Source organism: Nannobrachium achirus, assembly GCF_963921795.1.
Source record: "Nannobrachium achirus genome assembly, chromosome: 15".
Taxonomy (NCBI): Eukaryota; Metazoa; Chordata; class Actinopteri; order Myctophiformes; family Myctophidae; genus Nannobrachium; species Nannobrachium achirus.
Window position 1 is genome coordinate 2,081,487 of NC_137822.1, and position 27,928 is coordinate 2,109,414.

The 27,928-nt window shown below is 41.2% G+C and overlaps 1 protein-coding gene across 1 annotated transcript in view; it reads left to right on the forward strand.

Annotated features, from left to right (window-relative positions):
* The window catches only part of LOC308298950 (electrogenic sodium bicarbonate cotransporter 1-like), a 101,812-nt gene extending 74,292 nt beyond the window's left edge, over positions 1 to 27,520 (forward strand). The window contains exons 13-26 of the mRNA XM_080742648.1: positions 2,483 to 2,616; positions 7,108 to 7,382; positions 9,456 to 9,514; positions 10,516 to 10,701; positions 13,029 to 13,142; positions 18,180 to 18,341; positions 19,162 to 19,340; positions 20,258 to 20,330; positions 21,396 to 21,464; positions 22,142 to 22,315; positions 23,191 to 23,355; positions 24,838 to 24,931; positions 25,958 to 26,031; positions 27,401 to 27,520. Of these exons, the coding sequence (XP_080598774.1) occupies positions 2,483 to 2,616; positions 7,108 to 7,382; positions 9,456 to 9,514; positions 10,516 to 10,701; positions 13,029 to 13,142; positions 18,180 to 18,341; positions 19,162 to 19,340; positions 20,258 to 20,330; positions 21,396 to 21,464; positions 22,142 to 22,315; positions 23,191 to 23,355; positions 24,838 to 24,931; positions 25,958 to 26,001 (1,728 nt within the window). The 3' untranslated portion in view covers positions 26,002 to 26,031; positions 27,401 to 27,520. The remainder of the gene's footprint in view (positions 1 to 2,482; positions 2,617 to 7,107; positions 7,383 to 9,455; positions 9,515 to 10,515; positions 10,702 to 13,028; positions 13,143 to 18,179; positions 18,342 to 19,161; positions 19,341 to 20,257; positions 20,331 to 21,395; positions 21,465 to 22,141; positions 22,316 to 23,190; positions 23,356 to 24,837; positions 24,932 to 25,957; positions 26,032 to 27,400) is intronic.
* Positions 27,521 to 27,928: the final 408 nt, after the last annotated feature.

Genomic DNA, 27,928 nt, shown 5'->3' on the forward strand with positions numbered 1-27,928 from the left:
TGAAATTCTCCCCCCCTCACGGCTCATAGAAAACATATAAAGAGAAGGCTTCAGAAGCTGAAAATAACGGAGTGGGTGTTCTAAAACTTTAGCGATTTAACAGTTAGGACAATTTTAAGATTTGTTTTATGAAAAAAGTTACATGGTATAACTTTAAAAGAATGATCTTATCACAAAGATTTGGCGGCCACCCCTGTAGTAACCCCCTGTTGAAGACAGACAAACTCTGACCACAATCCAGCTCTTGTCCCGTGTGTGTGTGAAACGATTCGAGTGTGACAATTTCACGGGTCACGCCCGCTTTTTCCTCCCCGCGCCTCCCAACCAGTCCCTCGTCTCTCATCGAAGATGAAATGCCAGGCGGTGCAAAACGCCTCCCCGTCTGAAAAGCCCTTTTGAGTGGTTAAATTCCCATTTTTATTTTTAGTTTCTCTCTCTCTCTCTCTCTCTCTCGTGATAATACATCTGCTTATTCAGCTAAAAAATCTGTTTCTCCTCAAAACACATCCCAGAGCTGTCAGACGGGACCGGCCTGTCTGACTTGTTTATATACAGTATACGCTGCGTTTTTATTTCTACAAAAGGATTACAGGAACGACACAAACCGGGCGCAGGGACGTGCAGAGAATGTTAGAGAGGCAGGGGCTGACATTTCTAAAAGGGCCTTTTGGTGAAAATATCGAAAATAGCAGACCTCCAAGCTCACAACGCGTCGCGACGCGTTGTGAGCTTGGAGGTCGGCTATTTTCAGTACTTGATAGCACACTAAACTAAGCATAAAAAAGGCAATACTGGAGACGTGGATGGATGGATTTCTACATTGAGGGCAATTCTTTCAACATAAGAGGATGCATTTAGTTCAGGAGAGTTTGGACAAGGCAATTCTCTTGAATGCTAGCCTTCAGGTATGGCATTGAAAGAGGGCATTTGTATTTCTTTCACCATAGTAAAAAACTGCATTCATGGTCTGGAAAGGGCACTTTTTTTTTTACAGACGGATAAAAGGGCAGGGGCTCAAGCCCCCTTTCATGTCTGTGTGTGCACGCGACCTGCTGGGGAAGTTCAGTGGCAGTGCTTTTGAAACATTTGTTAAACCTGAGTTAAGCCCAGCCAGGAGCCTTCTGGGAAGAGGTCATCCCAGTGCAAGCCAGGGGGAATCCCCGCACGGCTATTATGAATTAAGCAATGCACACACACACACACACACACACACACACACACACACACACACACACACACACACACACACACACACACACACACACACACACACACACTGCGTGCTAAGGAGGGATGATGACGGTGGGGGAGGTTGAGCAGAGATGGGAGCGCTGATGACAAGGCTACTAGTGACTTCATAAGCCGGGATCTGCGGTTATTTACGGCTCCCGGTAAATCCTTGCGCTTGCCTGGGAGCTCCTGCAGTACATGCATGTCCTCATGCACTGCCTCTGGGATGCACCCACTAACAGGGTGGATCTGTGAACCTCTTTCTCTCTCCCCACATATGTTACCTTATACTCTGCACTTTAGGACCAGGGACGTGCAGAGAATTTTAGAGAGGCAGGGGCTGAAATTTCTAAAAGGGCCTAACGGTGAAAATATTGAAAATAGCAGACCTCCGAGCTACGACGCGTTGTAGTTCGGCTATTTTCAATGTTTGATTTCTACACATTTCTTGATTTCAACATAAGATGCTGCATTCAACTTCAGGAGAGTTTGGACAAGGCAAGTCTCTTGAATGCTGCCTGCAGGTATGCCATGGAAAGAGGGCATTTGCATTTCTTTCACCATAGTAAAAAAACTGCATTCATGATCTGGAGAGGGCACTTTTTACAGACGGATAAAAGGGCAGGGTCTCAAGCCCCCTTTGATGTCTGTGTGCACGTGCCTGTGTAGGACCCTTGTATGCCGTAACCCTACACCACTGCTTCTCAACCAGAATCATGCCCCAGTGCGTTTCATGATTACAGGTGGTCCATTGGGAGATGTATTAAAATGTAATACTATATGTATGTATATGTGTATACGTATATACTAGGGCTGGGACTCGATAAAAAAAAACCATCTAATTAATTAGAGGCTTTGTAATCTTAGGTGGTTAATGTGTGTTTTGTTATGATAATCAAAACCTACAAAGTAACTAGTAACTAAAGTGTTCAAACAAATTTAGTGGAGTAAAAGTACAGTATTTGTCTCTCGGATTTAGTGGCATAGAAGTCAAATTAAATTGGAAATACTTAAGTAAAGCACAAATACCTCAATGTTGCACTTGAGTACAGTACAGTAAATGTACTTAGTTATACAAAAACTCCACCGGCTGTCAGTCTGTCTGTCTGTCAGTCTGTCCGCCACTGTTGCCCCTATCCATGCCAAACTTTGCACACACACTCCTTGGCTGCCAAACCACAACCTCCACCCCTCATTTCTCACATGCCCCTCTTTTATGGGATGATGACTGAATGTTTGTGCTGTGTTTCAGGGAGTGCTGGAGAGTTTCCTGGGTACGGCGCTGACCGGCGGTGTGTTCTGTCTGCTGGCCGGACAACCACTCACCATCCTCAGCAGCACTGGGCCGGTCCTCGTGTTTGAGCGACTGCTGTTCACCTTCAGCAAGTGAGTCGTTTGTTGCCGTTTCCGTTTCTCTGTTCGTGACTCGAAACAGTCGCACGATATTGAAATGAAAGAAATTCACTGTTGTGTGACGATAGCCACAGTGGTTTTGAAGATACGATAAAGTCCCAAAATCATCTCCCAATATCCCGACACGTTCTTTTTGAATGTTTCAGATTTGTGATGTTTGTGACAGATGATTATTGATTGCGACCGTCAGGTCGCAAGTTACAATGAAAAGCTCCACCGACTGTCCGTCACGTAACGTCACACTTTGCCCCTACTCTTATCTCCGGCACCGTTGCCCCTATCCATGCCAAACTTTGCACACACACTCCTTGGATGGCAAATCACAACCTCCGCCCCTGATTTCTCACATGGCCCTCTTCTAGTGCCACCATCAGGTAGATTTTTGCTAAACACATTTTTTGACACTGCTCCTACAGATTTTGGCCTAAAAATATGCAAAGTGGTACACAGTATCTGTCCCATTTCCCATATTCCCTCCTGATTGGCTACCATTGCCTTCTAAAGTTTGTGTATGCGACGTGACGGTCGCTTATCTCCCGATTAGGGAGTCATACTGGTATGTAAATGGTGACATGTTATTTACAGAGTTTTTTCAGGGTAGAATTAGAAATGTATACAGTATATACCGGTACACTATAAAATATAAAACAAATGCTGGAAAGATAATGGTCATGACATAACAGGTTAACGGTGTGAAATATGTTTGCTAAAGGATGACAATATTGTATTTGTTCTGTATTTGGATTTATATTGTGATTCCTTCACAATAACAAGACAGAAATGTCTACTGATTGCTATTTTCATTGTGTTCTCATCAGTTCTCTCTTCTGACTCTGATGCACTCGGTCTTCATTTCAGGCTTGTACATCCAGGAAACGCTGTTGGAAAACAATTGTTAGCCCCGTGTGACGTTCAGAGCACGCAAGCTGCTCCATAATTAAGTTAACACTAACTTTGCTGTACTGCATATTGTGTATAATCAACATAATGCGCAATATTGAACATCGCTGAAATGTTGTTTTCTGCGTCGCAGAGATATTTAAACCGTCAAATAGAGATTACCCCTCCTCCATCTTTTGTCTTTCATCTCCGCCGTTCGGCTCGCCACCTTTTCAGCGTGCTCGGCAGGACCGAGTCTTCTAAAATTACCTCCCACTGAGCTGGTTATGTTCCATGATAAATAATTCACTTTCATTTAATTTCGCACTGTGCATGAAGCCTGTCCAGGCTTGCACTAGCATGTCCTCCCAGTGTCTCCATGGTAAAACGCTGTGCGGTGGCTGTAAAGACCTGTGTCCGTCTCTACAAATGTCTTCTAAATCAGTGGTTCTCAACCTGTGGGTCGGGACCCTAAGAGGTGTCCCCAAATTATTTTGGGGGGGGTCCCCAGATGATTAACATAATGTGCAACATTGTTTTCTCACTCAACAGTAAACAAACCAACATAAAGTTTAAAGTGTATAGAGGGTACAGGCACATTTCTAAAGTGACATTTTAAGGAGTTTTTAATACCCCTAAAATGACAAATTAAACATTGGCCAAATTGTCAAATATTAGAGGCAGAAATTTTGAAAATAGCCGATCTACATGCTCGCAACGCCACGCAACGCGAGGCGTTGTGAGCATGTAGATCTGCTATTTTCACAATAGAACCGTGTTGTACAAAATGTAATGCCTCAACTTAGTGCTCGTCAGGGTAGGGGGGGGGGGGGGGTCCCCAGTTAAAATATTATTATTTGGGGGATTGCGGCCTGAAAAGGTTGAGAACCACCGTTCTAATTCCTTCGACGGTTTCGTGAAAAAAAAAACATGTTTCTATGATCAGTGGTACGTGCTCAAACCTTTTCATGTCAAGGACCCCCAAAATTATATGTATTTGACCGCGGACCTATGCTTGTAGGCCTATATCTATTTTTGAATAGGTAAAATATAAAATAATGGTTAATGTGGTTAAAATCCAAAGTGACGCAGATGCTTTTCAAGTCTAAATGATAAGTTACTGTACCGGTTGAATGTGGCACAGATGTATACATACAGTATAAACATTTATCAATCCAAACATGCAACCCAAAGAGAAAATTGCTCCGCAGCACATGGACAGCAATGTTGTCAGATTTTGCAAGAAAAATCTGTGGTCAGATCTACGAAAACAAGCGAGCACAGGTCTCCGATAAACAGACTTACCACTTACCAGCTCCTGTGGGCTGCCTGTTTATAGCCGAGGTGTGGAGAAAACGACCCTTTCTATAATCTATAGCCCACACAAGCTCTGAGACAGCATTATAGCTGCTCTGTCACTGAATTCTACAGAGCCACAAAGTAAACAACATTTATTTCTGTTGGTTTGCAACCTGTAAACTGGCCTCAGGGCTTCCAGATTTATGTCAGACAGTAGTGAAACAAAATAAGATGCCTTGAGATTTTGTTTGAATTAGCATTATCGGATGGCATTATATGACTACTACTTAAAAACCCTAAAACAATACATTTATACATTTTCTCTGCTTAAAGTTGTGAAAATGTGTGTATCCTTATCTGATTGTGATACTAGTTGTTGTTGTTGTTATTTCATGGATGTTGTACAAATATTAAATTAAATGGAATTAATCAAGTATAAAGTTGCTGATCTACAAATTCACAACGCACATCATCACAACAAGTTGTGAGCTTGTAGATCTGCTATTTTTGAAGGGCGAAAGAATATATATTTTCCGCTATGTGGTGTTTTTCCATTTAGTTAGGTAAAGTTAGCCGAAAGTTAAACCAATCTGGGAACTAAATCAAAATCAATATCTTTCTTCACAAATGTGTTCATAAAGGTGTCAACTATCACCTCTGAACTTTCTCAATCACAACTCCCTTCGGAAACTTTGTGGGAGCCAATCAAAGTTGGGTGTATCAGGATACCTGGGCCTGGGATTAAAGGGGATAAATAAAATAAAGAAAATGCCAATATGAGTATATGGGGTGTGTAATTAGGGTATGTTTGGGCTGCTGAATCCATTCCAACCATTAGTTTTCAGTTAAAATGACTCCTTGGCCATAAAATAGGCCTAATTGGCTAAGGCTTAGCCAATCATGTCATTCGAGTTCACCTGTGTCCTGTTAGTCCCTATGTTTTAAACCCTTTTGAGTGTTCCTTGTCAGATTGTATCATGTTATCCTGTGTGTCATGATGTGCGCTTACCCGCCTGATCTTGAATAGTTTTCATGAATTCAAACCCTACTCCAACCATTTTTTGTATTGCCAATATTATATGTCTCGTGGCCTATTTTATGGCCAAGGAGTAATTTTTACTGAAAACTAATGGTTGGAATGGATTCAGCAGCCCCAAAATACCCTAATTACACACCTCATACGCTCATATTGGCCATTTTTTTTTATTTTTCCCCCTTTAATCCCAGGCCCTCGGGATACCCCCAACTTTGATTGGCTCCCACTAAGTTTCCGAAGGGAGTTGTGATTGAGAAAGTTCAGAGGTGATAGTAGACACCTTTATGAACACATTTGTGAAGAAAGATATTGATTTTGATTTAGTTCCCAGATTGGTTTAACTTTCGGCTAACTTTACCTAACTAATTGTCTCCTAAGACAGGGAAAGCCTTTTTTCATCGACGCATCCGGTGACGCCCAGGGAACCCCGGAAATAAGTGGTGACCCATAGGCTAGCAAACAGAAATAAAAAAACAATTTAGGCCGGGAACGCATTATTACGCATTATTTTATGCTTTAACTATTAAAAAATAGCAGATATACAAGCTCACTAGAGCTTCTGGATCTGCTATTTTTGAAAAATCGTGAACATTTGTGCAAGTCTTCTAAATCCTTCTGATGTTTTTTGTTCATGTCAGTGGTGCAAAAAACTGGTTCACGTCAAAGACCCCCAAAATGATATGTATTTGTCCACGGACCCCCATCTCAAAATATTTAGTTCCAGGGACTTCGCTCTAGAAATACACATATTCAAAGATTGGCACACATTTTCACAACTTTTCAAATATTGCAGATCTACAAGCTTACAGCGCGGCACTCGGTATATCTCCTATTTTCAATGGTTAAAGCATAAAATAAAAAATCACACCTGTGTGAACTGAGCGGTGCTTGTGGAGGCTACGCAACAGCACTACTGTGTGGGTGTGGGTGTGGGTGTGTGAGAGGGTGTGTGTGTGTGTTGCTCACCCAGGTGTGTGTGCGTGCGTGTGTGTGAGAGAGTGTGTGTGTGTGTGGGCCTATTGCAGTTGATGCTCAGGCTAGACTCAGCAGCACCCTCTCTGGCCACCAGTGGTATTCAGGCTACATGCACACATACACGGATACACACACGGCCATGCTATGGAGCGGTCTACCACCGCTCAATAATTCCAGGTCTTAATGGGTTAATGTAAGAAAATGGCTAGTCCGGAAATCTCCTTTAACACTCTCCTTGTGAACCCTCTGCCCCCCCCCCACCCACACACACACAGAGACAATGGCTTCGACTACCTGGAGTTCCGCCTGTGGATCGGCATCTGGTCGGGCGTCTTCTGCCTGCTGCTGGTGGCCACGGACGCCAGCTTCCTGGTGCAGTACTTCACCCGCTTCACCGAGGAGGGCTTCTCCGCCCTCATCAGCTTCATCTTCATCTACGACGCCTTCAAGAAGATGCTGAAGCTGGCCCACCACAACCCCATCAACACCGCCTACGACCCCAACCTGGTCACACTGTATGACTGCCACTGCCTGCCTCCCCTAGACGACGGTACGCCGCGTTTTGTTATACCGACTTGTTGTGTCGCTGAGGCGTTATTTGGAAACGCACATGAGTTCTGGGCAAACCCCGCTCATGGAAGCTTTTGATTGGCTGAACTGGAGCTAGGGAGCGCTCCTTTTTGTTCACTCCGCGCGGAGGTGCGACCACCTAAACCTAACCTGCCAACGGGGCGTGAAAACAAACGGCTCCGCCCAGAACTCATGTGCGATTCTAAATCAGGCGTCGCTGACGGGTGGACACCTTGTGCGTGCAAAAATCTTTTTGAAAACAAACGGCTCCGCCCAGAACTCATGTGCGATTCTAAATCAGGCGTCGCTGACGGGTGGACACCTTGTGCGTGCAAAAATATATATCTTTTTTTATTGCTGTTTTTTTTTTACATTTTTCACTACTTTTGTGTGACGGGAGAGTATTTTTGCAAGTCCGAGTGTATCAAAAAAGCAACTGGGTTAAGAACCGTTGGTCCGACCAGTTTAACATTCACCAGGTTAGCATTCACCAGTGTCAACAGGTTAGCATTCACCAGTTTAGCATTCACCAGCGTCGGCAGGTTAACATTTCACCAGTTTAGCATTCACCTGCGTAAGTTTTACTGAGGTTAAGGTTAGGTTTAGGTGTATCTCCGTCCCCCAGACCTTCGGCACCTCTGCGCAGCCAATCACAAGCTTCCGCTGCCTTAACCCAGTTGCTTTTTTTGATACACTCGGACTGAACTACCTGCAAAAAACACTTTCGTGACACTCTTGTATGATGAAGTTGGGAATTAACTTGCGAAAAGGGGGGAAAAAAACATAGAAATGAACTATGGAGATTTAGAGTCCCATAGACACATACACAACAGAAAAAGTACAAAACTAGACTGCACTCTGTCGAGACACCAACTTGCGCCATGTGCACTCGTGGCCATTTATGGCCATGTATGGCCTACTTGTGCGCCAGCAGAGCGCCGTTTGTTATTTATATCAGGTCGCACTTGTTGATGGTGACATCACCAAAAATGCGGTTCCCTCATTGGCTGTTGATGGTGACTTCACCAGGAATGCTGGTCCCTGGTTGGCTACAGATACGTGACAGATATGCCACCGAATGCAGTACTTGTGCACTCTGCTGGCCCAAGTAACTATATAGCACCCCATCTTTAAGTAAAGAATTAAAGAATGTTAGTACTTTTCCACCACTGAACACCCCCTCCACACACACACACACACACACACACACACACACACACACACACACACACACACACACTTCAAATGTCACCCAATTTCCAACTCTTGTCACCGTTTGCACTTTCACTGGAGATAGCGGATACACTCATTTATTGGCTTGTACAGTAGATACCACTGTTTACTTTCTCAACCCGCCATATAAGCCTCTGTTTAATGAGCGAGGTGGCAGGACTGGGGATGTTGCAATAGATAAGCCAGAGTGATACTGCAGGTATGAACAGGGGCGTCACAATGGGGGTAAAAGTGGGGCTTACTAGTTACTAGGGCCCAAGGTGGAGGGGCCTTAATTATTTTATACTTTAGCTATTGAAAAATAGCAGATATACAAGCTCACAGCGCGGCACCGAGTGCCGCGCTGCGAGCTTGTAGATCTGCTATTTTTGAAAAAGTCGTGGAAATGTGTGCAAGTCTTTGAATATATGTATTTTTTAAGTTAACATTTGTAACTCAAATTCTGCTTCTGGGGGGTCCCTGGAACTAAATATTTTGATATGGGGGTCCGTTCACATGAAAAGGTTTGAGAACCACCGACAAAATAAATCATGATTTTTCAAAAATAGCAGATCTACAAGCTCGCAGCGCGGTGCTCGGTGCAGCGCTGTGAGCTTGTAACTCTGATATTTTTCAATTGTTAAAGCACAAAATAATGCGTAGTAATGCGTTCCCATTCTAAATGGGTTAAACCCCCAACCCCTATGAAGAACATTCATGGGGGGCCCGCAGTGAATCCTTGTACCCAGGGCCCAGAATTTGGTGTGACACCCCTGGGTATGAATATTGTGCTTAAAAAAATAAATAATTTCGAAATATTGTTTTTTTTTCTCACTATCAGGTAATTCCACTGAAATGTACGGTGATGCCTCTTCCTGGATCAGCAATAGTACCGACCTGGTGAGTAATGTCCTTGTAATTCTTTGTGATAACATGATTAGTCATACTGTACAACCGCATTACACAATCATGGGCATGATTTTCCTTTTTACAAACAATACATTGTGTAGTAGCCAACTTTCACCTCTATTTGCAAGAGTTAAGGCTGGTCCATACTTTGACCGAAACCGCCCTTTTCGGTCAAAAGGTCCGGTTCGACTACAAAATGACGTCACTCGCGACTTCTGAAAAGCATTAGACCGAATGAGAGTTAAGGAAAATTTGTACGTCGGAAAGTCTAACTCACCGAACATTTCGGAGAAATTATGGACAGGCCTTTATGCTTAACCACAAGCACCCTAGCATCCCTATTCTATTAAAAGGGAACATTTTGCAGCGCCACTTGAACTCGTAGATCAGCTATTTTCTGCAAAATGATTTGGTTTGGAGGGGGGGAAAAAAGAACTGGACCTAGACCCCTTGGGTACTACAGTACCCAAGGGTACTGTAGACCTAGATCCCTTTGGTACTACATTACCCAAGGGTACTGTAATACATTAAATAATGATAATACCTGGAATTTATTTTACGCTTAGTTCCATATTCGTTTCTGCATGCTAGATCAGCTATTTTCGGCAAAATGATTTGGTTTGGAGGGGGAAAAAAAGAACTGGACCTAGACCCCTTGGGTACTACAGTACCCAAGGGCACTGTAGACCTAGACCCCTTGGGTACACCTAGACCCTAGTACATTAAATAATGATAAACCTGGAATTTATTTACATATTCGTTTCTGCATGCTGAAAGTAGTGGATCGCAAATCGTCTTATTTTTGGTATTCGGAAAGTCAAGGAAATGGCATGTATTGCTGCTCTCCTTGTGAAAATGAAATACCCCCCATTGCGTGAAATTAAGTAAGAATCAGTGTTAAAAATATCTGGAGAAAGAGATTTTTTTATCTGTTATCTGGCCCAGTGGGAATGGTCCTTTAACATGAATTTGCTCTGTGCGTGTCTTTACAGCCCATCAATGCCACCTGGGAGTCCCTATCCAGGACGCAGTGTGAGAGCTATGGAGGACGGCTGGTTGGGGAGACGTGTGGCTTCGTCCCGGACATCACCCTCATGTCCTTCATCCTCTTCTTCGGCACCTACACCTGCTCCATGTGTCTGAAGAAGTTCAAGTTCAGCAGGTTCTTCCCCACCACAGTACGTGACATCTTTGCACAGTCCCCCCTATCAAGCACCTTGTGCCTGTTTCTGCACAGTTTGTGTACAGTTTTAGAGGAATAGGCTCTATGGCAGGGGTCTTCAACGTTTTCAGTCCAAGGACCCCTTAGTTGAGAGAGAGAGATGAAGCAGGGACCCCCACAACCTTTTCAGAGATTCCATATACGTAATTTCATTGTTTGACAGCACAATCATCAGTGTGTTTTGGATTCATTTCAATTGTGTTTTCAGATATGTAACCACTTGAACCATCAATACTTAATAACTTGACCTATCACTCTGTACTTGGTCTGCTCTTTTTCCCCTCTACACCAAAGCTTTTTGCCAAAAATAGCCGATCTACAAGCTCACAACGCCTTGGGGTAGATCTGCTATTTTTGGCGAAAGTTCACAGAATATGTATGCTAGAAAAAAACTTTCAATCACGCAAAGATTTGGAGGACCCCCTGTAGTAACTCTGAGGACCCCCTAGGGGTCCTGGACCCCCTGTTGAAGACCCCTGCTCTATGGCATGCACAGCGGGCATATTGGTAGAACATTGGGCCCCTTCCTTACTTTCTTCACAGCGTCTAGTCGGCGACCTGGCCAACTCGGCGACCTGGCCAACTCGGGAATGATGTAAATAGGGAATGAATGCGCCACCCTTTAATGCAAACCCCATTATACCTGTTGTCATACAACCTGTTTTGACCATCTGTTTGCCTGTGTCCATTTATGCCCATATATGGAGATCTCTGTATCTGTCTGTGTCCCTTTTATGCCCATATATGGAGATCTCTGCTCTTTGGGCGGCCAAGCGTCTAGTCGGGTGCCGGCCTACTCGGGAACGATGTAAATAGGGAATGAATGCCCCACCCTTTAATGCAAACCCCATTATAACTTTTGTCATAGGACCCGTTTTGACCATCTGTTTGCGTGAGTCCATTTATGCCCATATATGGAGATATCATTCCCATATACAGTATGGAGATATCTGAATGTCTGCGTCCATTCTATGCCCATGTATGGAGATCTCTGCCCTTCCGGTGGCCAATCGTCTAGTCGGGGACCGGCCTACTCGAGAACGATGTAAATATGGAACGAATGCCCCACCCTTTAACGCAAACTCCATTTATCTGTTTGCCTATGTCCATTTATGCCCATATATGGAGATATATTTCTGTCTGCGTCCATTGGATGCCCATTATGGATATCTCTGTATCTGTCTTCATCTTGAGCAGTAATACACAGCCTGCTTGCTTTGCCACTCATGGGGAATGATGCACCTCCGGTTGTTAGGCAATACCCATCTTGCCCGTTGTTCAGTTGGTGTACGTGATGTCAGAGCCCTTTATGATGTGATGTCACAATGAGTCGTACGCAGCCTGCTTGCTTTGCCACCCATGGGGAATAATGCCCCTCCGGTTGTTAGGCAATACCCTTCATGCCCATTGTTCAGTTGGCGTACGTGATGTCAGAGCCCTTTATGATGTGATGTCACAATGAGTCGGCGCTTGCGCCGATTTCCTCTGGAATAGCCTGATCTGAATCTGAAGCCGGTGCGACGAACGGTTCTCGAGATATGCGGATTACATACACACAGACAGACAGACAGACTCACAGAGACTTCTTGCATTTATAGATAGATGTACCCTTGTTGTAAAAAAACAAATTTGTCCTTTAATGAGTATCATTGGCAACACCTGTGAGGGACGTAAGGCAGGGGCCCAATCTCTTTCCAATATGGTGCATAGAGCCTATTGGTGTCCAACGTTTGCCACTGTACATTGTAGTCCTTTTGGTCAAATCGGCTGCCCTTCCTACATTTAGACCATGTTGTTTAGACCGATGCTAGGTTCATTGTTTAACTGGTATCTAGGGCTGTGTTTTTCTCATCGACAATTACATTCCTGTTTGGTTTGTAGGCTTTGAAGTTTCACACGGCAGATATGACACATACTGTAACCTAAATATGCAAATAAATTACTTGCATATTTGACATTTATAATTGGAAAAAGAACATTGATAGTGGAAATAGCAGATCTACAAGCTCACAACATGTCGTGATGCGACACGTTGTGAGCTTGTAGATCGGCTATTTCCACTATTTATGAAAATATGAATAATGTTCAACATGTAATTAAACAATTATGGCGATTATGTCAAATAATTGCGATTATGTCAAATAATTGCGATTAGACGATTATGTAATAATTGTGACAGCCCTACTGGTATCCTAGTTTCTTTGAAGCACTACTTTGTCCTCTCTTTGCACTCTACTAAATAAAATTGTAAACCTAATTGCAAATTCTTGCCCTTGCCTGCAGGTAAGGAAGCTGATCAGTGACTTTGCAATCATCTTGACCATCTTCCTGTTCTGTGGTGTGGATGCCCTGGTGGGAGTAGCCACTCCCAAGCTCATTGTGCCAAGTGAATTCAAGGTACTGTATATGCATGACACTTTCTTAAGGTCGTTACATATCGTTGTTGTCGGATGGAAACCTTGTATGTCCAAAACCGTTTATTTTGCATTTATCATTTTAAAAATGATTTAAACGAGTGAAAACAGCCGATCTAACAGCAGAGATCAGCAGATCTTGTAGATCTGCTGTTTTCACTACTTTTGTGCGACGGCCTTGTACGATGAAGCAGGGCTTTACTTTACGAAAGAACAAACAAATTTGAAACTTGGAGATACGAGGTTTCCACCCGACAACGACGATATGGGGGTTGTTTTTGTTGCGTGACTAATTTGCCCGAAAATCTCTATTTCAGTCAGATAACTCTCTATAAATAAATCTATAAATAAATCTCTATATTTCAGTCAGATAACTCTATATATAAATCTCTATATTTCAGTCAGATAACTCTATATATCTATATATATATATAAATCTCTATATTTCAGTCAGATAACTCTATATATAAATCTCTATATTTCAGTCAGATAACTAAATAAATCTCTATATTTCAGTCAGATAACTAAATAAATCTCTATATTTCAGTCAGATAACTAAATAAATCTCTATATTTCAGTCAGATAACTAAATAAATCTCTATATTTCAGTCAGATAACTAAATCTCTATATTTCAGTCAGATAACTAAATCTCTATATTTCAGTCAGATAACTAAATCTCTATATTTCAGTCAGATAACTAAATCTCTATATTTCAGTCAGATAACTAAATAAATCTCTATATTTCAGTCAGATAACTAAATAAATCTCTATATTTCAGTCAGATAACTAAATAAATCTCTATATTTCAGTCAGATAACTAAATAAATCTCTATATTTCAGTCAGATAACTAAATCTCTATATTTCAGTCAGATAACTAAATCTCTATATTTCAGTCAGATAACTAAATCTCTATATTTCAGTCAGATAACTAAATCTCTATATTTCAGTCAGATAACTAAATCTCTATATTTCAGTCAGATAACTAAATCTCTATATTTCAGTCAGATAACTAAATCTCTATATTTCAGTCAGATAACTAAATCTCTATATTTCAGTCAGATAACTAAATCTCTATATTTCAGTCAGATAACTAAATCTCTATATTTCAGTCAGATAACTAAATCTCTATATTTCAGTCAGATAACTAAATCTCTATATTTCAGTCAGATAACTAAATCTCTATATTTCAGTCAGATAACTAAATCTCTATATTTCAGTCAGATAACTAAATCTCTATATTTCAGTCAGATAACTAAATCTCTATATTTCAGTCAGATAACTAAATCTCTATATTTCAGTCAGATAACTAAATCTCTATATTTCAGTCAGATAACTAAATCTCTATATTTCAGTCAGATAACTAAATCTCTATATTTCAGTCAGATAACTAAATCTCTATATTTCAGTCAGATAACTAAATCTCTATATTTCAGTCAGATAACTAAATCTCTATATTTCAGTCAGATAACTAAATCTCTATATTTCAGTCAGATAACTAAATCTCTATATTTCAGTCAGATAACTAAATCTCTATATTTCAGTCAGATAACTAAATCTCTATATTTCAGTCAGATAACTAAATCTCTATATTTCAGTCAGATAACTAAATCTCTATATTTCAGTCAGATAACTAAATCTCTATATTTCAGTCAGATAACTAAATCTCTATATTTCAGTCAGATAACTAAATCTCTATATTTCAGTCAGATAACTAAATCTCTATATTTCAGTCAGATAACTAAATCTCTATATTTCAGTCAGATAACTAAATAAATCTCTATATTTCAGTCAGATAACTAAATCTCTATATTTCAGTCAGATAACTAAATCTCTATATTTCAGTCAGATAACTAAATAAATCTCTATATTTCAGTCAGATAACTAAATCTCTATATTTCAGTCAGATAACTAAATAAATCTCTATATTTCAGTCAGATAACTAAATCTCTATATTTCAGTCAGATAACTAAATAAATCTATATATTATATTTCAGTCAGATAACTCGCATATAGAATGAAGCAATTTATTACAACCGTCAGGTCGCAGTTACTATCAAAACCTCCACCGGCTGTCTGTCTGTCCATCTGTCCGTCTGTCTGTCTGTCACGTCATCACGTCACACTTTTGCCCCTACTCATATCTCCGCCACCCTTGCACCGATCCATGCCAAACTTTGCGCACACACACTCTTTGGCTGGCAAACCACAACCTCCGCCCCTGATTTCTCACATGCCCCTCTTCTAGCGCCACCGTGAGGTTGCTTTTAATGCCACTTACAGGCCAATTTGTGTATACATGCGACCCGGGCGGTCGCTTATCTCTCGATTTAGGGAGTCTTACTTGTATTATAGAATGTAAATGTAGATATAATATTTTATCTTGGCGTTTAGGCTCTGCTACATATTTTCTCCCTGCTCAGCACGATTAGACAACCATCATTATCCATTAAGAGCAGGGAGATAGATATATAATACAGACTCAGGTGACCTTAAATAACCCACCCAATTGGTTAGCTTGATTGCCACGTTAGTGTATGATGTATGGATCTTGCACAACACTGAATACACCCACATAGTAATGCGGGAACCTCTCGACTATGCGGCCTGAACTAAACTCGCAAGCTACGTATCATATATGTTTTTGCAATGCAGAAGAACAAGTTTGTTTTTTCACCCTGAATGCCCCATTCATCATACAGGTTGATGCCTTTATTAACTCAGTGGTTCTCAAAGTGGCATCCGAGGACCCCCAGGGGTCCTTGAGGGGGTTCCAGAGGGGGGGGGGCTCCTCAATTGAGGAACTATATACTAAGTACTTAGCCCTATTTTATTTCATTGCGTAATTTTGAAACATTTTAACACAAATCTTCTCTTGTCAGGGTCCCTGACAAGAAATCTATTCCGATCACGATCCGCGACCAAATACATACAATACAAAACACAATACAATACAAAAACACAAATGTGGGTGTCCTTGAGGTTTTGAGAAACACCAATCTGGGAAACCGTTTGGTAAAATCTGTCTTGAGATTAGAAAATCACTGATCTGTATTCAAAGTTTTGATGCAAAATACTCACCAGCGAGTCTTACGTTTTCTATTCGTCACGGTCCCAAGCGTGTTAGGACCTTGACTCCTTTAAGTGAGGCACAAAAAACCATAAACCTTGACGAGATTTCCACGTGGATGTTGGAGTTGGTGTCCTGACAAGGACTTCTTTTTTTGGTAGCATTACAACAGTTGGCCAGGTGCGGTTTCTCCTCATTGCCAAGACAATGTTCCATTCTACTTCTAGAACATGGAGCCCCTATAATAGAACAAGACAATGTTCCATTCTACTTCTAGAACATGGAGCCCCTATAATAGAACAAGACAATGTTCCATTCTACTTCTAGAACATGGAGCCCCTATAATCCGTCTGTAAAACCCCTGTGTAACGTCTTCCATGTAGCTAAGCCAGTAAGTGATAGATATCACCTGAATCCCAGACACAGTCATTCTTTGAGATTACTTTAGCTAGACATACCTTAGCTGGCCTTAACCCTCAAATACCTGGAACGCGCCCGAGTTGCGTTCGATTCTAACCACTTTAATCATTATTTTGTGCTTTAACTGTTGAAAAATAGCACACACTGTCGCACTGCGAGCTTGTAGATCTGCTATTTTTTTTTTATCGTGAAAAAGTCTTTGAATATCTTTGACCCGATCTTTGACCCGATTTCTAAATCCTTCCTCTAAATCAGTGGTTCTCAAACTTTTCCAAAACTACTTAATTAAAATTATTTATTTGGGCGCAGACCCCCATCTCAAAATATGTGAAGCAGAGATTTGAGTTACAAAAGTCTGCTTTGAAAAATATATATTGAAAAATGTGCACACATTTTCATGATTTAATAAAAATAGCAGATCTACAAGCTCGCAGCGCGGCACTCGGTGCCGCGCTGTGAGCTTGTAGATCTGCTATTTTTCAATAGTTAAAACATAAAATTATGGTTTAATTTGATTAAAATCTAACACGACTCGGGCACGTTCCAGGTATTTGAGGGTTAAAGCCCACACTTGACGCAGGGGACAGGGAATGATAGGGTAGAGAGGGAGAGAGCGAGGGTACATGCATCAAATAACAGCTTGATTATAGGTGAAGTGTGAGAACAGAGGAGAGCCTTATGGGCTGCAAGTACAGACTCTGCTTTGTTTGGCTACACAGACCAGTTCACTGCATTCTGTCACATAATGATAATGCAGCAGGACTTTGCATCAGTTCTGCGCTGAAGACATATTGCAAGCATCATAAAAAAACAAAATAAGCAAATCGAAGGTAATTATTGACTACCATTGCTGCGTGTCATTCACCATCTCTCTCTCTCCCCATTTCCTGTCAGTCTACTGTCCTATCAATGTAGGCACAAAAGCCCAAAAAACTATTAAAAATGAAATTTTGGTTCGTTTGAAGCACAAAACAATAATTCAAACAAACAATAATGTACCAACCACAGCATGTCTTGACATTGTATATACAGTATGTCATTGTATATTCAGTGTTAATTCACTGCCCCAGTACATAATAAAATAATGCCAATCACAGCTTTTTTTAGATTAGTTTTCTTACCTGACCTTAGTCTCAGAATGTGAAACTTCAAAATTATTGTCTTTTGTCTTTTGTATCAGTGTTTTGCCATGGTTTCAGTTTCATGTACAATATAAGTTAAAAAGTGTGGCCTTATAAGCCTTCAGCCTACACTGGGCCGGCTGTTTGTGCTGTTTGTCGTGACTCGTGACCAACTGTACATGGCATTCATTTGTATGGTCGTTTGCAGCAAACACAATTTGACAGGGTTGTCGATTAAATCAGCTAATCGATTAGTTAATCAATTCCTGACTCGCGGACAGCCCTAGTATATCACAGTTATGATAATGTTATGGCCAGAGACTGTCATATGTCTCCGTGTGTGTGCTATGCAAAATCTACATGCTTTCTTTGACAATGTTATTGACTTTTATGTTATGTTGTTTTTGCAGCCTACCAGCCCAAAGCGAGGCTGGTTTGTGACGCCTTTCGGAGGCAACCCGTGGTGGGTGTACCTGGCAGCGGCCCTCCCTGCACTGCTGGTCACCATTCTGATCTTCATGGACCAACAGATCACCGCTGTCATCGTCAACAGGAAGGAGCACAAACTCAAGGTCGGTACTCGACCTCTCAGAAGAAACGCTGTGGCTCTCAAACTTTGAGAACCCCTAAATTAGGGGTCCATACTGTGAGAATAACCTCTGCAGTTGGAACAGTGTGGGGTGGTCCTCAACCAAATATTGGTCCCCTCAAACCGGGACCCTTAAATGAATGTGCACGTTCGGCCATTCATGTACGCTCATGCACGCATGTTGATGTTTGTAAATCAGTCATTGCCTGTATGCAACGGTTGCATACAGGGCAGGCAACATCAACGTCAGCGTTGAATTCAGACACACAATGCGTTTGTTCATGTTTTGTGATTTTTCGGGGAGCATGTTTACATGAAAAGAATATGATAAACGTTCATTCAACCACTGAAAAGACACAATTTATTTTTATTCTGGCGAAAACCCGGGGCAATTTTGTAGTGAAAACCGGAAACATAATTAGTGTTTTAGATGTATTTGTCGGGACTTAATAATAGTTACCTACTTCCTCCCGTGAGGGAAAATCTGTATTTTCAGCCCAACCCAGCTGATTCGCTGCCCACAAGGAGCGTGTGAACAATTAGGGGTTAAAGGGTCTTGCTCAGGGACACACATCGTCATTGCCACCCTGGCCTGGAATCGAACCTGGGACAACCAGGGGCTCTGATTCCCCAGGCGGGCTCCCTAACCATTCAGCTATGCCGGGACTTGACATGTGCCGCTTGAAAGCAGGACAATCCCAGTCAAATTGGGGTGTCTGGTCACCCTAACTGTACATGTGGCCCAAATAGTACAATAGCTCACTATTCTTCTAACCCCCCCTCCATCTCTTGTGTCCCTGCAGAAGGGGGCGGGGTATCATTTGGATCTCTTCTGGGTGGCCGTTCTGCTGATCATCTGCTCGTTCATGGGCCTGCCCTGGTACGTGGCCGCCACGGTCATCTCCATCGCGCACATCGACTCTCTGAAGATGGAGACGGAGACCTCGGCTCCGGGGGAGCAGCCCAAGTTCCTGGGTGTCAGGTGAGCAAGGGTCCGCGACCGGCCCACTCTGGCTGGCTGGATGGTTGGATGAATGAACACTGACTGCAATTCATCACTGGTGGAAAAAGTACTCCTATTTCTTACTTATGTGAATGTAGCAATACCGCAATGTAGGAAATACTCTGTTAGAAGTAAAAGTCCGGAATTCAAAATTTACATGAGTGAAAATACAGACGTATTGGCATCAAAATGGACTTAAAGTACCAACAGTAGGAAGTACTCATTGTGTAGAATGTCCCATTTCACAAGTTTTCAAATTTATAAAAAATCGTTTGAAAATAGCAGATCTACAAGATGACAATGCATCGCAATGCATTGTGAGCTTGTAAATCTGCTATTTTATAGTGATTTGTAATAATAATCCAAATCTACTAAGTAAATAGTAACTAAAGTTGTGGAGTAGAAGTAGCGGAGTAGAAGTAAAATTACTGAAAATTGTACTTTTTTAAGCCTCTAAGTCTGTGTGCATTATGCTTGTCCACTGGTCCTCAACGTGGGGTCCTGGGACCACACTAGGGTGGGATGGCTCAGGACAGAGGACAGAGTCGGAGACAGTACAGCAAGGCCTGTCAAACTACTTCAGAAGGGTGAAACGCTCCTCAGGCTCAACACCAGAGGGCGCTCCACTGATCTCGTTCCCCCCAGATTCGGACACAAGCATGGGGATGAATTAATTCTATTTTTAAGGCACCAAAATGTGGAATGCCCTACCACCAGCCATCAAAGAGTGTCCCTACTCTCCTTTAAAACCGCCCTGAAAGAGCACCTGTCTGCAATTTGCAACTAGAACTAGACAAACAAGCCTTCTAGCTTGCCAAAAGACATGACCAAGTCCAAGTTCAGTGTGCTAGTGATTTAATTTGGAATTTGTTGCTTTTTCTTTCTCACCCATGCAGGGAACAGAGAGTCACTGGAGTGTTCGTGTTCATCCTTACCGGACTCTCCGTTTTCATGGCTCCCATCCTCAAGGTACTTGTTCAAAAACACGCTTTTTAATTCTTCCGTGGAAATGTGGATTAACGTCCTTCTCTTTTAGAAATGGCCCCCTTTTTTCTCTTCTCAAATTCAAAATAATTTAACTGGGTTTTATTCATCCAATTAGGGAGCGCTATGGTTGAGGTAATGCAATGTGAAATAAAGCATGTTCATCGGGGCTTAAAGCTCAGATTGCAGCTTAAGAGACTTCTCCAGTTTCCATTCTCTTGTTAAGCTGCCTATCAAACATGCTGGGTCACACATCATCAGCTGTTGGAACTCTTCCGCCTCCCTGTGGACAGTTCTTGGAACTGCTACTCCTCCTTGCCTGATCTTCAGCAAGTGAAACTACTTACGCAGAATCAAACTGATTAAAAAGCATTCAAATCAACCAGCCAAATGTGTTATGGGTATACTGTGTAAGTGATATTACTCTAGTTTTGTCTATTTGTTTTTAATTGTTTATCCCATAGCCAAAATAATGAAGGTGATTTGACCTTTGAGACAAATAAGTCAATGTGTTAAACAATGTAGTTACTGCACTATACTGACTTTTGTGGAAGTGTTGTTCTCAAGCCTGATTTATACTTGGTTGTACGACAAGCCTTGAGTTTATAGATCAGATATTTTGGGGCCATTATCCAATCTGTGCAAAAGCAGACTGTGACCAGGTTACTATTCATGGTTCACAGTAGACACTTCCTTTCTGTTTAAGTCAAATCAACTGGTTTTCAGCACAGGTTCAGGGGGCCTCCTGAGAGCATGCAAATGGAACCAAATGCATCCACGAAGCATTGGGAGTTAAATGAACTTTTTTAGTATTATACAGATTTGATTGGGATCCCAGATATATAAAAGAAGTATTACATGAGGGCCCATGGCAACTTTGGCCAGCCTTATGTGTAGCCTGTCAATCTGGATGTCCTTGAACTTAAAAAGGTTTAGAATCAATGTTATGTTTTATGTTATGTTACTGCTAAGTGCGACTTTGTCGTTAAGTGATGGGTCTGTTTCATGGTGATCCCAATTTACACCGCAGTGTTTGTGTTTTGTGTTCAGTTCATCCCCATGCCTGTGCTCTACGGTGTGTTCCTCTACATGGGTGTGGCATCGCTCAATGGCGTTCAGGTAAGTCGGCCTCATCTGTTCCCAACTCCCACTCAGTACTGTCTGTCTGCCAGTACAGTATATGGTAGGATCTGCACGACTGACCAAAATCACTTCCTGTCCTTAAGAACGATTCATAAATTAATCCCCTATGATCACTAAAATCAAAAGAGTATTGCACATAAAATAGATAATCCTTCAGAGCGTTGGATTGGCTCAGCTGGTCGACAATAAATCAAAATGACTGCATTCATCATCCAGGCCTATAATCAGCTGGTTTTCATAAATAGACAAAATACAAAGTATCATGTCCCTCTGCTAAACCATAAAAAAACAAGCTTCAGTAGCAGTGATGTAATTTATTCTGCTATGCTTGTGAATTTCTTTTTGAACATCTTGTTAATTAGCCTAGCAGAGAGATTGAAAGATCGAAAAATAAAATGTCTTAATTACTGATAAGGCTACACGGGTAGGGACGAGTAAGAACTAATAATATGAAATACATTAATTAATTTTGTTATTTATATATTTATAGTTATTTATACCCACAGGAAGGATTAAACACTTAGACCATTGGACAGCTTTGTTCCAATCTACACTAAATCTACTATACGCTAATTTCGTTTTTGTTTAGTTTTGGTCAGTGAAAAAAGGGTAGTCGACAAATCAACACTGAGTTTGTGACCCTATCCCTCTAGTTCATGGACCGTCTGCAGCTGCTGCTGATGCCAGCCAAGCACCAGCCAGACCTGATCTACCTGCGCCACGTCCCCCAGAGACGCATCCACCTCTTCACCTTCATCCAGGCGCTCTGCCTGGCCCTGCTCTGGATCCTCAAGTCCACTGTCGCTGCCATCGTCTTCCCTATCATGGTGAGGCACGCGCGCACACACGGATATGCATACACATCATGGAGGAGGCGTTCCTAAACATTTTCTGCTTGAGGACCTGCTTCTGCCTACTATTATTTTATCTGTGAGAAGCTCTGTCATTGGTCTAGGAATATCATGCAAATAAGCAATCGCATTTTTCTGCTTATGTCAGCAGAAAACTACTCAAAATCAACTTACTGTTAAGTTTTTTTTTAATTTTGTATAGGGCTTAGCTTATTATCTTTGCAAATCTGTGGGGGAAAGATGTATTTTTTTTTTTTTTTTTTTTTGTAGGAAAGGCACAAAATTATAATAAATAACACATTTACTTTTGCGACTCAAAGAGTGTCCGTGACACGAAATGGGTCACAAGCTCAGTGTGTTTGGGGAACACTGTGTGTGGACTGTTTTTGACCGCAAATTTTGATTTACTTTTAGTCGTAGTCTTTTGAATAAAATGTAATTTAGTTTTAGTCATAATTTAGTCACCTGAAAAGTTTTAGTTTTAGTCTAATTTTAGTCGACTAAATATACGATTTTAGGCGTCTAAATCTATACAGTTGATTTAGTCAACTGAAATGTATTTTGGCAGGCCTTGATGGCATCGTAATGACTGATTTTACACTTGGTTGTGTGCTCTGTGACGCGTTGTGAGCATGTAGATCTGCTATTTTCAGCACAACACCTGAGAGCAAACCAACAAAATTGTCGATATATTTAGTCTTAGTTTTAGTCATCACAGCTTAGTTTTTATTTCGTTTTCGCCAGTGAAAAAACGCAGTCGACAAACATTTTTCGTTATAGTTTTAGTCGACAAAATCAACACTGGTCGGAAGGCAGGCTTTCCGAACTCAAATGGCGGTGTTTGTTTCCAGATCCTGGCTCTGGTGGTGGTGCGGAAGGCCATGGACTGGCTGTTCTCCCAGCACGACCTGAGCTACCTGGACGACGTCATCCCAGAGAAAGACAAGAAGAAGAAGGAGGACGAGAAAAAGAAGAAACACAAGAAGAAAGGAAGCATCGACAGCGAAATGGAATTTGTGAGTAAACCTTTTAACTCATTTACTGCCTTTGACGAGGTATATAAATGCGTCCGTTGCGCCTTGACAAGTATGACGGGTCCGGACAACACGTTTAAACCGGAAGCGGATGTTCCCAGACCGGAAACAGGGGGCGGGACAACAACCCCCTGTATCCTGTCTCCGAGCGCATTCACTTCATCGTTACGCAACATACATGTGGCATACAGACGCTGTCGCTATGGACAACATACATGTGGCATACAGACGCTGTCACTATGGATAATGTTGCTTATCACGGCTGGATCGTAAAAAGAAACACGATTTATTCTCACAAGTTGTCAAATATGTCTACAAGCTCACAACGCGTTTCATCGCAACGCGTTGTGAGCTTGTAGATATGCTATTTCCACTATTTTTGAACACGTTTGAAAATATATGCAATTTTTTCAACATGGAAACGATTGTGACGATTATGACAAAAAGAAATGCGATTAGACGATTATGTAATAATTGTGACAGGCCTACTTGTGGACTTATGGAGCTATTTTGGATTTTTCTTTCATTTTTTTTTTAAGTGATCGTGGTTAAATATTGAACCAATGAAAAGCTTGTGACTAAATAATAACTACATTGGATCCATTGAAACACAGGTTCTTTCCACTTTCTGAAAAGTAACAGTTTTTGGACATTGACAGTGATGACATGCTAACAGGTTGACAACATACTGTACACAGTAAACTCCCTCAGTGTTCATTTTTCAGTTGACAATCAGTGGCGGTCACGGATGGTTCCTTCCTATTTACAGAGCAATTCTTTTTTAAATTAACGTGCATTGGTGGGTTTGAACCAATCCGTCCAAATTCAACACACAACACCCATATTCAGTGTGGTGCAGTAAATGGCAATGCTGAGAGTCTCTGCATTGAGGTTGGAAAAAGTAATTATCGGGACCAGATTATCCATATATTGCATCGGGCCCATTTGCCCAAGCCAATTTGCAGTGCTGGGACTGAGCTATCAAAAATACATCATTTTCGTTCTCAGAAATTAAATATTTTTCAAGCGCTTAATTTGAATAATTACTGTCTACACCTTTATTCTTTCATATGTATATTAATATACAAAGGTCTTCAGTTCAGGCCTTTTCTGTTAGGTTGTATTCATATGGTCCTTACACACTGGGGATTTGTTTATTTTTTGCGATTTGATTTCCCCAAATTATATATATTTTTACTTGTCAGCCACACAGAAAGTGAATATAATTCGCCAATGGAGCAGCATCATTCTTATTTTGAACAAGGCAAAATTCCTAGCTTCTGCACAGCGAATGAAGCCATCAACCCGTAAGAATGAGGCATCGACTATGAATAGCCTCCATTCGAAATATTCACCAGCGAGCTTTTTCTTCAACATTTCTTTTTGGGTTATAGTAGGTCAACTGTGCTCTCCCGGTGTGTAAACGCCATTGAAATGTTTCTACCGTCTCCCTCCTCCCCACAGCCTGAGTATCCCTACCATGACAATGTCCCCAGTATAAAAATCTCTATGGATATGATGGAACAAGAGCCCATGCTGGGGGAGAAATCCTTGGATAGTGAGTACCAGCCTGGGCTTTCAAAGGCTGCATGGGTGTGTCTGTGTGGGGATGTACAGTACACACCATGTATGTTTCTGTTTGGTTCCATATCAGGATATCTTGAAATCTTTTCTGTCTCTTCTTGGGCCTGATTTATTTATGCTTTGTTGCAGGCCGGTGCCACACCGTGAAAGAGCTGATTCACAATCTCCCAATGTGTTGTGACTGCAACAAAATATAAATTAAGCAGTACAATCAATTTGACATAACTTGGACGAAGACAATATGCTTTTAGCCTGCTTTGTTCGAACAGTTTCAACTGTTTGCTATCAGATTTTATATGACGTTTTTTTTATTTAGTTTTCCATCTTTTCTTTCCAGCTAACTAATCCTGAAATATGAATCAATCTGTGTGAGATCATTCACTTGGACCGGTTACTCTGATCATTCATATTTTTGCTGCATGGCCATTTCAAGAAGTGAAAGGGCGAGTGGTGAAAATGATTTAATTGTGGTGGTGGGTTCCATCGCACTTTTCAGTTCAAGGTGTCCTCCTTGGCCTAAAGCAGGGGTCTTCAACAGGGGGTCCGGGACCCCTAGGGGGTCCCCAGAGTTACTGCAGGGGGTCCTCCAAATCTTTAAGTGATAAAAACGTTTTGTTCTCCTTTTTTATATTAACCACTTGAACCCTAGCGTCCACATTCTGAGAACTTTAGCTGAAAATAGCCGACTGGCAAAGAGCTTTGGTGTAGAGGGAAAAAAAAGAGCAGACTAAGTACAGAGTGAAAGGTCAAGTTTATTAAGTATTGATGGTTCAAGTGGTTAAATATCTGAAAACACAAATTGACATGAATCCAAAATACACTGATGATTGTGCTGTCAAATGATGTAAATATATGGAATCTATGACAAGGTTGGGGTCCTTGGCCTGAAAGCGTTGAAGACCCCTGGCCTAAAGCATGTTGAAGAGCCCTGCTATAGTAGGACATGTCATGATGTTTAAGAACTATTGTATATTATGGTCTGTGTGTTCTCCTTCCCCAGGAGATGAGACCCAGACCCTCCTTAACCCACGCTCCGCCTGCTGAGCACTGTCATCACACTACTACTGTGGCACGGTGAGCTGAACTATTACATATTAATGCTGCACAGACACACTTTTCCTTTATTTTTTAAATAACACGCCATTTAGATTTAGTCCTATTTTTGTCATTTGAAATTGTTTAGTCTAGTCTTAGTCGACTAAATATCAAAATATTTAGGTCTTGGGGCCGATTCATACTCAAATTTTAGAGACAAATTTATTTCGGTTGGGCTCTGTCCAAACTACAATATGACGTCATTCAGAGGTACGCGGGGGCGGGTACCGTGATTAATCCGTCTGTTCGGTGCCACCGAGATTTTGTGACTCCCCGAACCGAACCGAAAGAAATTCGTCTCTTATCCCTGCAAGACCCGAATTAATTTCTACTGGCCAAAAAAATATTTATAAAATCAGATGGTGTTGTAGGAGTCCTAATCACAGGACAATGTAATGTTAAAAAATTAATAATGTGTTTGTAAGGTTTTATAGCCATAAATCATAAATCAAGCTCTAATTGGCAAGTACATGTTCTAGACATTCTAATGATCACGAAAAAAAATATTACAGGCATTTTACTTATGTTTTAGTGAGGAATAGCTTCAGTTAAAAAGTGAGATGTTGTTCGTCCAGACGCTGGAATTTCAACTTCTCTGGGAGGTGTGAATGTCAGTCTCTGTGGGGGGTATTTATATGCAAATATCGTGGCCAATTGCATTGTAATACTAAACAATAGGATTTAATGGTGATGTTAATGTGAAAAAAGAACAGGAAAACCAATTATATATATTTTTTTTAAATGATTTAAAAAATGTTGCCAAAAAGCAACGCTGGGCCTTGCAGGGTTATAGTAGAGTATGAATCGGACCTTAGTCAACGAAATGTACACTGCATGGTACCTAAATACCAGTGTTAATTTTGACAGCAAATTCTGATTTAGTATTTTTGAATAACACACTGTTTAGTTTTAGTCCTATTTTAGCCACTGAAATGGTTTACTCTTTGTCTAGTCAACTAAATATTAAAATATGGTCGTTGTCCGATGAAAACCTTGTATGTCCAAAACCGTTAGTTTTGCGTTTACCATTTAAAAAATGATTCAAACTAGTGAAAATAGCCGATCTACAAGCACACAACGCCTCGCACTGCGAGGCGTTTGTGCTTGTAGATCTGCTGTTTTCACTACTTTTGTGCGACGGCCTTGTATGATGAAGCAGGGCTTTACTTTGCGAAAGAACGTACAAATTTGAAACTTGGAGGTACAAGGTTTCCGACAACGATGATATGTTTAGTCTTGGTCTTAGTCAACATAATGAACACTGGTATGGAAACACTTAATACCCATGACGTGGACATACACAATGCTCATAACGCCTTACTTGTCTTTTGTTTGTCTTTTGTTCTAGTCTGCAAAGAGATCCACCACACACAAAAGAAGTGCCTGAGATTAAAATAGACTTGGAACCTGAAGACAACGGCGTTTTCTGGTACCCTTCTCCTGGACCTGCAACCTCTTTGTAAACCACGCTAAAATCACGTGTTTATTACGATCAAGTGTTAATTCAACTCCACAGGGTGTACAAATGTAACAGGTCCACTTGGTTACATCTGTACGCACTGGGGAGGGATGAATTAACACTGAGGGTTTTGGTGTGTACCATCCTCAACACGATGTACATTAATACTAATCCTAATTATATATTTGTATTGTTCAGAAAGAGTATTTTAATGTTGCACACAAGTGGGGGGTTTAAATTTTGCCTGCTGATTTTTTTTATTGTTTTTATTATCTTATTATTTTATTGAAAGATATTGGTGGCATTTATTTGCGAGAGAGCAAAACATAAGCAAAGGAGCTGTTTGATACCGCAGATTTTATTTTATTCTATTTTATTTAATTGACATGTTGGTGGCGAACCTTTTTTTTCCCTTCC